General features: G+C 39.0%; 3 protein-coding genes across 7 annotated transcripts in view; 2 read left to right on the top strand and 1 right to left on the bottom strand.

The window, feature by feature from the left end:
• The window catches only part of bccip (BRCA2 and CDKN1A interacting protein), a 4,352-nt gene extending 2,766 nt beyond the window's left edge, over positions 1-1,586 (bottom strand). Inside the window, exons 1-5 of the mRNA XM_020605189.1 lie at positions 1,396-1,586; positions 871-945; positions 692-772; positions 512-598; positions 203-390 (exon numbers count right to left, since the gene is read on the bottom strand). Of these exons, the coding sequence (XP_020460845.1) occupies positions 203-390; positions 512-598; positions 692-772; positions 871-945; positions 1,396-1,536 (572 nt within the window). The 5' untranslated portion in view covers positions 1,537-1,586. The remainder of the gene's footprint in view (positions 1-202; positions 391-511; positions 599-691; positions 773-870; positions 946-1,395) is intronic.
• A 269-nt stretch (positions 1,587-1,855) lies between these two features.
• uros (uroporphyrinogen III synthase) lies at positions 1,856-4,787 on the top strand. 5 transcript variants are annotated; one of them, XM_020605198.1, is made up of 10 exons: positions 1,856-1,938; positions 2,420-2,506; positions 2,629-2,712; positions 2,820-2,916; positions 3,121-3,195; positions 3,714-3,788; positions 3,888-3,971; positions 4,103-4,188; positions 4,273-4,371; positions 4,472-4,787. In XM_020605198.1, the coding sequence occupies exons 2-10, from the start codon at positions 2,444-2,446 to the stop codon at positions 4,592-4,594; spliced, it is 786 nt and encodes a 261-aa protein (XP_020460854.1). In that variant the 5' UTR covers positions 1,856-1,938; positions 2,420-2,443; the 3' UTR covers positions 4,595-4,787. The 5 variants fall into 5 exon arrangements, with proteins under 5 accessions (XP_020460854.1, XP_020460852.1, XP_020460856.1 ...); XM_020605196.1 differs by having other exon boundaries at positions 1,862-1,953; positions 4,472-4,786; XM_020605200.1 differs by lacking the exon at positions 1,856-1,938 and adding an exon at positions 1,969-2,044.
• A 141-nt stretch (positions 4,788-4,928) lies between these two features.
• Positions 4,929-9,472, top strand: mmp21 (matrix metallopeptidase 21). Its single transcript, XM_020605213.1, has 7 exons — positions 4,929-5,372; positions 5,483-6,384; positions 6,930-7,069; positions 7,181-7,322; positions 7,441-7,698; positions 7,793-7,965; positions 8,687-9,472. The coding sequence occupies exons 1-7, from the start codon at positions 5,233-5,235 to the stop codon at positions 8,990-8,992; spliced, it is 2,061 nt and encodes a 686-aa protein (XP_020460869.1). The 5' UTR covers positions 4,929-5,232; the 3' UTR covers positions 8,993-9,472.
• Positions 9,473-10,519: the final 1,047 nt, after the last annotated feature.

Below are 10,519 nucleotides of genomic sequence, written 5' to 3'. Positions count from 1 at the left end.
ATTCTGTGTTTTTCTGTCAATATGGGGTGCTGTGTGTACATTAATGAGGAAAAAATATGAACTTAAATGATTTTAGCATATGGCTGCAATATAACAAAGAGTGAAAAATTTAAGGGGGTCTGAATACTTTTCGTACCCACTGTACATGCACTGCAAAAACTTATGCAGAAGAGCTAGGACAGGAAGAGAGAGTAGAACTCACTGGAGCTGTTTGTGCAGTGGAAGGGCAATCTGTGGAGGTACGTTGATGAAGCGCTCACTCAGCAGTAGCCCCACAGGCTTAGTGGTGTCATTGAGGATCTGCTCTAGCTGTTCACTCATGCTATGGGAGGAATTCTTCTCACACTGATCCATGATCAATTCCTTCACCTGCTCTACACACTGTACACCCTGACAACAACATCACACACACATAGTGAATGAACTAGCTCCACATGTATTTATTTTCTACACTGTCGTAGCTCATAACAGCCAATTAGTCTGTAATACTGGTGTGCACCAGTGCTGTTACCTTTCTCTCTGTAAGACTGAGCATCGTTATGAAGCCAAACACTTCATCTGGGTCATCATCATCACTGTCCTCTGGTACCTCAGCTTGCTGAACCAAAGTGAAGGTACAAGTGAATACATGTTAGTGCTCAAATAGATTAAACCTGTAAAGTCTGAGATGACAAATTATTGGTTAGCTCACCCTGATGACACTTCCAATATGATTCTGTTGAATGATGATGTCTGTCATCTCTGATGTATTTACATGTGCCTTCAGAAAGAGCTGTATCCAAACATAATAGCTGTGAGGACATGCTTACATCCACAACACAACACAAGAGCATGATCATTTGGATGTAAAACATAAATACTGTCTCAAACCTGTTGTAAGAGTTTCTTGATGCCATTGAAGTCACTGTCTGAAATGGTATGGGCTTCAAAATCCACAATGACCTCCTGAAAGTGAAACAACAAAGCAGAGAGCAGTTAACAACAGACTAAAGCTGGCTCCCTGTCTGTGTGTAAAGTATTTAAATGCAAGTACCTTTGTAACTGTAACAGAGTAGCTGTTTTCTGTACTTTTGTATCACTTAAGTAGAAGTTTTTTAAAACTTAAAACTACTTTTTCATCACTTAAGTAGTTTTTTAAAACTTAAAACTACTTTTTTAAGAGTTGGGTTATTACAGAATAAGCTCGTTACTGTTATAGTCATATAGGCTACTAACATTATTTCTTAACTTGGATATTCACGTTTATCTAGTAGCGTTACTTTAAATTCAAACCTGGCAATAGTAAATTACGTTTCTGTTTATGCGGCCGGCAAATGGGTTAGCTGGCTAGTCTTGCTAGCTAGCTAGCTAGCTACTTAGTCAGCAAGGCCAATCAACAAATGTTGAGTTAATTGCCTCGTTGATCTCCTCTTCTGATGCTTCGCTATCCTCCTCCTCGGAATAGTCATCCTCCTCCGGATTCTCATCGGAGCTGTTTTCACTTTCCTTTGGATTTTCACCCAAACCTACTGCCTTCCTCTTAGCAGATGAAGCCATGCTGCAAACATGAAATACGTACGTCAACCCAGTGGGCGGGGTAAAGGTCACAGTTCAGCCTCAAAGAAACAAGCTGAAGCCGCCATTATGGCTCAAAATGAACACGGCTTGCTGCTTGCCGTAGCACCCTTCAGAGCCATAATGTCGGATAGTCGCCCGCTGGCAAAACGGAATAAACCATTTTAGAAAAGGGGGATTGCAATTCTTTAAATTGTACATAATGTACGACCTTTGTGTTAAAAATATGTATTTGTGCTATATACTGTCATTATTGGAAGTATGGCTCAGTACTAAATTATGTTTTTCATATAATTTGTTTTTTGGGTTAGGTTAGTCGAATACTGATTGTTATTCTTCCCTTCTACACTGTGGCTGCGTATTCAGTTGTATGATCGTCTCGAGGTACAAGAATTTTGTGTAAGACTTGTGTATTTTGGATAGTATGTTGTAGATCATGTAATATCACACGAGCAACATACATTTGTTGTTGTTGTCAAAGCTTGTTAAGGTTAGCTATTGCAGAGAGCTCCTGCTAAGGGGGCAGTTACTCCAGCAGAACTGTCATTTGGTTTGTCTTGTTAATGTAAACAACAATACACAAGAAGACTTATCACGTTTTAGCTGTTATAACGCTACTCTGTTAAAATGGGTGGGATCATTTCTTTGTATTTGCTCCTCATATACAGTCCAAAAATCGTGACTCAGTAGCACTGTTATCAGCAGGTTACATTTGACAGTTTCAGGGTGTAGTTTAGCTTGCTCTGCTGTCACACCCACTGTCTCGGTGTTTTGACAATTTTAAGTGTCTGACTGACTGTAGTGTTCACATTCCACCCTGGTTTGTCCTGTTATCATTTACCCCCTAATCATTTTCTTTGTGCAGTGTTTTATCACTGTCATTATCACGATGCATGTTCTGCTTCTAAAAGAGCCAAGAGATGGAAATTCTGGACCCGATCCTTACATCAAGGTAGAGACAAATTTCCAATATTGACTTGTATCTTAGGGTACTCACTTCACATATAGCAGTACTCAAGTTTAAATGCATTGTGTTTCTCTGCAAAATTTGAGTCTATTGTTTCAATTTCCCAGGAACTGGCATCATATGGCCTTCATGCAACCCTAATTCCCGTACTGTCTTTTAAGTTTGTCTCATTAAACACCTTGTCAGATAAGGTAAATTATATTGTTACAGCATAAAATTAATGTTTTTATCATTTATATTTTTAATAGCCTATTGAATGATACTTAATGATGTTTAAGTTGTCTTTAATTTTTTTTAGCTTTTCCAACCAGAAAAACATGGAGGTCTAATATTTACTAGTCCAAGAGCAGTGGAAGCTGTGAAGATGTGCTTGGAAGCAGAGGAAAGAATGGAAGGTGAGAGGATACAGTGAACTACATTTCAAAAGTATTGTATTTGTCACACCCTGTTTTCCATTGATATGTATAATAATATTATTCCCATGAAGGCACATGCTTGGTTACATGTCTGTCAGTTGTTATACTGTTTCTGATCTGAGATGTGAAACAAATTTCCTCCAGCTTGATTAAATGTTATCTTTTCATTTATTATTAATTCAGAATGGACCCAATCTGTGAAAGACAAATGGAATAACAAGTCCATCTATGTGGTTGGGAAGGCCACTGCTGCATTAGGTGAGTTATTTTCACATCTAAAAACACTTTTCGCTTAATTTCTTGCCCCTTTGGGCATTGTTGTTCTTCTTCACTGCTACATTATTGCTAATTGTAGCAGAGTGTGGCAGGCACCTGGTGCTCACAGAGATGCGTGAAGTGATGTTCCTACTGTAGGTCCTTTGGAAATAGGTTGTACACAAGTCACAGTTTGCTGTGACAGACAGTATTTGCGGTTTAGAAAATGAACAGGTGCAGTATCTTTGTGATGTGTGTTTTGCTTTTCTTCATAGTAAATATTTGCACTGTGTTCTAATGATTACTATAACATCAACTACATATAACAGTTGGATCTCTTTGTTGTCAGTTTTTATTATTTGTGTATTCTTTATCGAATGGGTTTAAATAAATTATATGTATATTATCATCATTAATGTATATTATTCATCTGTTTGTTACAAGAATATTTGCGCTGCAATAAGAACACTAATTACCTTCTTTAACCCAAAACCCTTTTTGTGTTTTTTTTCCCTGCACAGTAAAAAATCTGGGTCTGAATCCTTTGGGCGAGGACACAGGGACAGCCGAAAGACTTTCACATGTTATTCTTGAACGTATGATATGATTACATACATTCCTCACAGTTTAGCTTAATAGAAAAATTAGGATTGTTCTGATAAGTAATATGACTCTGTACTTAATTCTTCTCATAGGAGAGGACAAAAATATTCCACCACTTTTCTTCCCCTGTGGCTCAATCAAAAGAGAAGTCTTGCCCATAGCTCTAAGAGAAAATGGTAAGCATTTACCCTTGTTGTGCTTCACAGTTAAAACTGAAGGTGATAAAAGTCCCATTGGGATTACACTAATTTTAAAATAGTAACTGCATTACCTTTGTCAATGTAAAGATCTGTTTCTTTGTTTCCAGCAATGCCCCTGGAGACGCTGACTGTCTATCAAACAGTTGAACATCCAGATCTGGAGAAAAATCTAAAGAACTATTTCACAGAGCAGGTAAAACCCCACTCATACTACATTTTAGAGAATACTTTGTTTAAATGTAGCAACTCATTGTCTGTCTCTGCATTTGCTGTACAGGGTATTCCAGCCAGCATAGCTTTCTTCAGTCCGTCGGGAGTTAAGTTTTGCTTAGAAGTTGTTCAGAGACTGTCAGGTGAACAGCTGACTCAAATAAAGGTACAGCCTCGTCATAGCCACACAAAAAAATCCATGAATTTACAGCACTTAACAGATTTTCACTGCCCTTGACAATTAGCCTAAACTTCTTTGTTTCCAGTTTGCAGCTATAGGGCCTACTACACAAGACGCTATGACTGCAGAAGGCCTGTGTGTCAGCTGTACTGCAGAAAAGCCAACAGCTGAACACTTGGCTGCTGCGATAGCCAGTGTTCTACAATAAGTGCCTAGGCCACACCTCCCAGTTCCATCCACTTTATCTTCTTCATTTGTATAGTCTGTGTTATTTACATGTATTGTCATTTGTCTGGTTTACTTTACTGTTCATCTTTATGTATAAATGAGCTCATTTGCACTGAGAAAATATTGTTTTTGTGCCATATTAGCCAAGGAAGTCTGAGCAAATATAATAATTTCATGCCTGTTCAGGAAAGTCAATGTAAAATTTTTGTTTTTAAAAAATAAATTTTTGTCTGTGATGGTGTGGAAGGCTTGGTGAGTGGTTATTCATTGTAAAACATTCCAATGTGTGTGTTTTTACTCAGAACAGGTGTTGGGAGAGGTCTTTGCTGTCCTCTACCACTGTTATTGTCCACATGAAAGGGAAGGTTTTCACTTTTTTCACAGATTGACAACAGTCTGTTTAAAACCAGTGGACCATGTATAGCCCATTCATACAATTCAGTCAAACTGAGCAGTTGTAACCAGTAAAGAAAGGTTTACTTTTCACATGAAGGTGAGCAACATGGGCTACCTTCAGAAATTCACACCTTTAGATGGGTGTGGAGAAACTCAGGATCTGCCTATAAAGCAGTGTGGCTTCTCCCTTGTGTATAATCTTGGAAGAATACCAACACCACGATGCTGACTTTTATCCAGCTGATAAATTTGCTTTTTTGGACAAGCATCAGTTCAGCTGATGCAGAGAAACTTTTCCACAATCGGGATTATTCTGATGTGCAGACTGTTAATTCTCACCAAGCTGAGATTATAAAAGACAAGCACACAGCAGAGGTAATTTAAGATTTCACTTCTTTTCACTTCTATTAGATTATGTATTTCACAAAGCTTGTAATTTAACCCATGTCTTGTTACAGTTATTTCTCTCTAGATATGGATTCATGGAGCCAGTGAACTGGGAGGAGATACAATTTGAAGATTCAAACACATTTTCCAGTGATGACTTTCTGGATGACCTTCCTGGAGCCATGATCCAGGAAGGGACCTCAGTACCTCAGGCAAGGCATGCTCTCCATAATGGTGATCAAGATGATAGACCAACTGAGAGCGAAGCATTCATTTCAGCTCTAAAAGAGTTTCAGAAGGTGTCGGGTCTGCTGGTCACAGGTGTGTTTGATGAGGCCACCAAGGCGGCAATGAACAAACCGAGGTGTGGGGTCCCTGACAGGGAGATTGAGCTAAAAAGCTCTATACCGCCTGAGACCAGTAGTGCCTCAGATACTGAAAACAATTTTAATGAGACTGACAGTAACAACACAGCAAGTGATAAAATTAGTGACACTTCTTTTGGTACTGCAAGCTCCTCTGAAGATGACATATTCAATTTTAATGGCACAGAAAGTATTCTCACAGACATTTCCAACAACACCAGCAAGAATTACTCAAAGGACCTGGATTCATTTGATTACATTTTAAATAACACTTCTCTGAACAATTCACATAATATCCACATGAACAGTCAAATGGTAAATATCAGTGTTAACACGCATCAGAGTGAAGCTGTGCGACGCAGAAAACGCCACCTTGTCAGGCTTGTATCAAAAAGCAGACACAAGAGAGATTTGAGTAAAACTGGTTACATGGCTTTTTCAAAGAAAGTGTTGAAATGGAGGCTGATAGGAGAAGGCTACAGCAGTCAGTTGTCTGTTGAAGACCAGAGGTCCATCCTCAGACTGGCCTTCAGGATGTGGAGTGAGGTGTCTCCGCTGGAGTTTGTGGAGGATACTCGTTCCCTACTGGAGGATGTCGATATCAAGCTGGGCTTTGGAACAGGTAGGTCCATATATACAGTGTGCAACATAGGTAAACACAAGTAAAAAATTTGTATTATATTTTACTACTACTCTTTGTTTCAAGACAGCATCACTTCTCTGTGAAGTTAATGTGAAAAAAATCAAAATATCTCACCCTATGGCACATATACTCATTTAAATGAAAATAAATAGTAAAACTGGCTAAAGTGCAATATTTAAGACAGTTTTCACTCACACAGATATTTAGAGAAAATGCAACTCACAATTTAAAATTCATACTTTAGAAGAAAAAGTAGCAGCTTCTCCAAAGTAAAATGGTTATATTAAATGTTATAACCACTGCTGGAGAGCAATACAGAGTACAAAAATAGCTTTATTAGCTTTAACACTCCTGGGTGTTCCTGAGAGCAGGAATATGTTGCTTTTCTACATAAAGTTTTGTATGTCTGTACTGCACAACAGCTGGATTGTTTAATAATTTCACTGTACTGCAGGTAGACATTACTTTTTTTTTTAAAGTATAAAATGTACCTTTAAAATATTCTGTCACTTTATTCAACAAAGGAAGGCATCTCGGATGCAATCAGAGGTTTGATGGCACTGGTCAAGAATTTGCTCATGCCTGGTTCCTTGGTGATATACACTTTGATGATGATGAACATTTCACTGCTCCCAATGCTGGCAGTGGGATCAGCCTTCTTAAAGTAAGTGTACCACACCATGACTAAATAACTCTATTGGGTGACATATTGAAAATCATAATGATTCAGTGAAAGCTTAGAGATTCCAGCAACATTTAATGTGTTATTTCTTAGGTGGCAGTTCATGAGATCGGCCATGTCTTAGGTCTTCCTCACATCTACAGAGCTGGATCCATAATGCAGCCCAGCTACCTGCCCCATGAGTCAAGCTTTGAGATGGACTGGATGGACAGGAAAGCCATACAGCAGCTCTATGGTATGTGGTTAAAGCACCATCTAGTGGATACATTCACATACAAACCCAGAGGTGAATAATGTTCTTTTTTTTTATACTCTTCATATCTTCATCCAAAACCATACTCTTCTCTCTCCAGGGGTCTGTAAGGGTCGATTCAATACGGTGTTTGATTGGGTCAGAAAGGAGAAGACACCCTATGGGGAGGTGATTATCCGCTTCAACACTTATTTCATGAGAGATGGATGGTACTGGTTGTATGAGAACAAAAATAACCGAACACGCTATGGAGACCCAGTTGCACTGCAGATCGGCTGGCGTGGGATTCCCATTGATGGAGTGGATGCATATGTGCATGTGTGGTCCAGAAAGAGAGATGCTGTGTACTTCTTTAAAGGTATCTAAAAACTATTACATATGTACTGTAAATCTATACAGTGTTAATCATTTTCTTCAAACAAATGTTGAGACCATGTTGTTTTTGTGGACAGGAACTCAGTTCTGGAGGTACGACAGTGAGAATGACCAGGTGTTCAGACAGGATTCAGAAGGTTATTGCTATCCAAGGTTAATCTCTAAAGGTTTCCCAGGGGTGTCCGGTCCCATTGACACAGCCTTTTATGACAGGAGGAACTCCCACATATACTTCTTCAAAAACACTCTTGTAAGAATAGCATCCGTATCTTCTCTTTGACACGTGGTAAACTGGGAGATACAAAGGGAGCACAACAACACTAGATTTTGGGATTATGTCCAAAAAGGCCAGTGAGGTGACAATTGAGATTAAATCAAGGTTCCCAACTGGGAAAATTGAACAACTGTCATGTTGTCAAAGCCCCCCCTGATGCCACAAAAGCCCCAGGAAACTGCATGTCAACCTTTGGTTATTTGATTAATTTCTAATTTGTCAGGAAACATTCAATTCATGTAGATTCTGCCTTATTAGCTTACCATTTATAATGTTGTGCCCTGTGTCAAAATCTAAATACATCTTTTAATAATCCCTAAAGGCGTGTTTAATCAAATTACTGAGAACTAAATGACACAGAAAATCTAAGGCCTAAATTACAGCACAGGATTACAAGTTGTTTCTGTGCATAAAATGAAACTACTGTGTGGAGTCTGCCAACACTCTACAAACTTGTTAGATTACAAATCACATATAGAAAGAGTAGATGCAATGACAATTAAGACAAGGTGCCAAAGTTTAAATGCAACAAACAAAGTCTTGGGCAGACCTAAACCCAAGCTAATTCATTGTTTCTCAGCATTATATTCGTGTATTTGTGCAAACAAACCTGCTACACTTTCTCTGTGATATGTCTGTATGTTGTAATAGGTTTGATTTCTATATAAGAGGGGAAAAAAATTATCTATTCAAACAGGTGTATGCATTTGATGTGGAAGCCAACAGCTTGGCAAGAGGCTTCCCCAAAAACATCCGAGATGTCTTCCCTCCAGTGGTGAGCAGAGACCATCCAGATGGCAACATTGATGTTGCCTACTTCTCGTACACCCACAATGCAGTCTTTCTCCTCAAGGGCACTCGCTTCTGGCAGGTGGTGGGCAGTCGTGATCGCTGGCACCGGCCCTTTCTGCCCCGAAATGGCTTGTTGCCACACAAGGAGGTAGATCAACACTGGTTTGACATCTGCAACATTCATCCCACTGCACTCAAGCTAACTCGCTGAGGATGCTGAAGCAGAGATGGAGTAAACCCTTCTGAAGTGTACTGATGTGACCTGCTCTGTTGTATGTAGTTGATGTTATTTCTGTGTAGAGACACCCGTCATCTCCTTCTTTGTTCTACTGATTGTATTGTCAGTCAAAAAAGAATCTGCTGAAATTTAGATTGAAGCAAAATGATAGAAAAGGGAACTCGTCTCATTACTTAAGGCTGTTCCATTTTTTAGTAATCATTAGAACACAGTGCAAAGAAACAGACATTGATTCTGTAATCAATATGTTACTAGAATGCTTATTAATTCAGCTCATTTCGGGAGATTAAGCTCCTGGTGGGTACCAGATAACTAGCATTGAGCTCCGGGCACTGCAGAGCCTAGATTAATAAAAGGAAGCAGAAATCAATAACAATCAAAGGAACAAAATGTCATGGTAAGTGGAACTACAGAGACGGATGTTGTAAGATGTTGAGCATACAAATAAATGTCCCCGTTCATCTTTATGTGCTGATGATGTGGCCTTATTTTCTTGAACTGATCTTTTGTGATTCCCTGTTATTTTCATGGCAGGGATTTTCAGGGATTTGAGTGAACCAATAGGAGTAGGTACAATGTTTGGCTTCACTTCAGCAAATTTCTCTTAAGAATTTAGAAATGTAAGATTATTACAATATTTAGTGGTCTATTATCATCCCAAGAGAACAAATATTCTGTAAGTAATATTTGTTTTATTCTAATATGTCATACTTTATGTTGCTGCAGTGTGTGGTTAACATCTCACCAGGAATTACTCATAGACCAATACTGAACTCTGCGCAGAAGAGCAGCGGAGGCTCATGATCTGTTTGTTTATTTCATTATGAAGCACATACATTTCCTGTACCCTGGAGTTCCCCATACAGAGAAATCCTAAAAGCAAACTGTTATTCACACATGCACACTGCACAGCTCAGTGACCTGCGCTCTTGCACTAACATGGCTGCTATTGAAGCTCCATTCCCTACACCACGGGCCTCTTTGGATGCGACTGGGATAAATGAGATCAGTCATGCTGATGGAGCCACCGTAGTCCCAGAGAGATACAAAAACCTGTGTCATAGCACAGGAATCCACATGGGAGTCATTCAGAAGCAGGAGAATGGGACAAACCCCCCTGCAGCATATTCATACAACATAAATCCCCCAAACTCTGCCAAGATGTGGAGATGACTTACAGTGCTGTTGTCTCATTTACGCCTCAAAGCTATGTGGAAACCAATGGAATAAATCATTTCATGTATCATTTCAACTGAGTGCCTCACAGTAATGTGTTTTTGAGCACCATGGGATTAGTTCAACAAACTGCTGCTTGTGCACACTGTGTTATTTTTAAATGTATATTCATTATTGTTTACTGTGAGGTCTAGTCTTCCAAAGAAATCTTTGTTGTCTGTTCTCTGAATTAATAGTGACTTCAAGGATAAAATCAGTTTCACTGTGTTCATAGAAAGAGAACAGTTAGTAATTCCAGGATTTCCCCTGGGACAGAAATGATCA

Source organism: Monopterus albus, unplaced genomic scaffold, assembly GCF_001952655.1.
Source record: "Monopterus albus unplaced genomic scaffold, M_albus_1.0 scaffold69.1, whole genome shotgun sequence".
NCBI lineage: Eukaryota > Metazoa > Chordata > Actinopteri > Synbranchiformes > Synbranchidae > Monopterus > Monopterus albus.
The sequence above is the reverse complement of the archived record's forward strand: the minus strand, read 5'-3'. Positions and strand labels throughout refer to the sequence as shown.

What these genes read in the sequence shown, in the direction of transcription:
- uros (XM_020605198.1), top strand. Translation starts at nt 2,444, where the DNA reads ATGCATGTTCTGCTTCTAAAAGAGCCAAGAGATGGAAATTCTGGACCC. An exon ending in GAAGGCCACTGCTGCATTAG is followed by an intron (nt 3,196 to 3,713) that starts GTGAGTTATTTT and finishes TTCCCTGCACAG; the next exon opens with TAAAAAATCTGGGTCTGAAT. An exon ending in TTCACATGTTATTCTTGAAC is followed by an intron (nt 3,789 to 3,887) that starts GTATGATATGAT and finishes TTCTTCTCATAG; the next exon opens with GAGAGGACAAAAATATTCCA.
- mmp21 (XM_020605213.1), top strand. Translation starts at nt 5,233, where the DNA reads ATGCTGACTTTTATCCAGCTGATAAATTTGCTTTTTTGGACAAGCATC. An exon ending in CAAGCTGGGCTTTGGAACAG is followed by an intron (nt 6,385 to 6,929) that starts GTAGGTCCATAT and finishes TATTCAACAAAG; the next exon opens with GAAGGCATCTCGGATGCAAT. An exon ending in ACTTCTTCAAAAACACTCTT is followed by an intron (nt 7,966 to 8,686) that starts GTAAGAATAGCA and finishes CTATTCAAACAG; the next exon opens with GTGTATGCATTTGATGTGGA.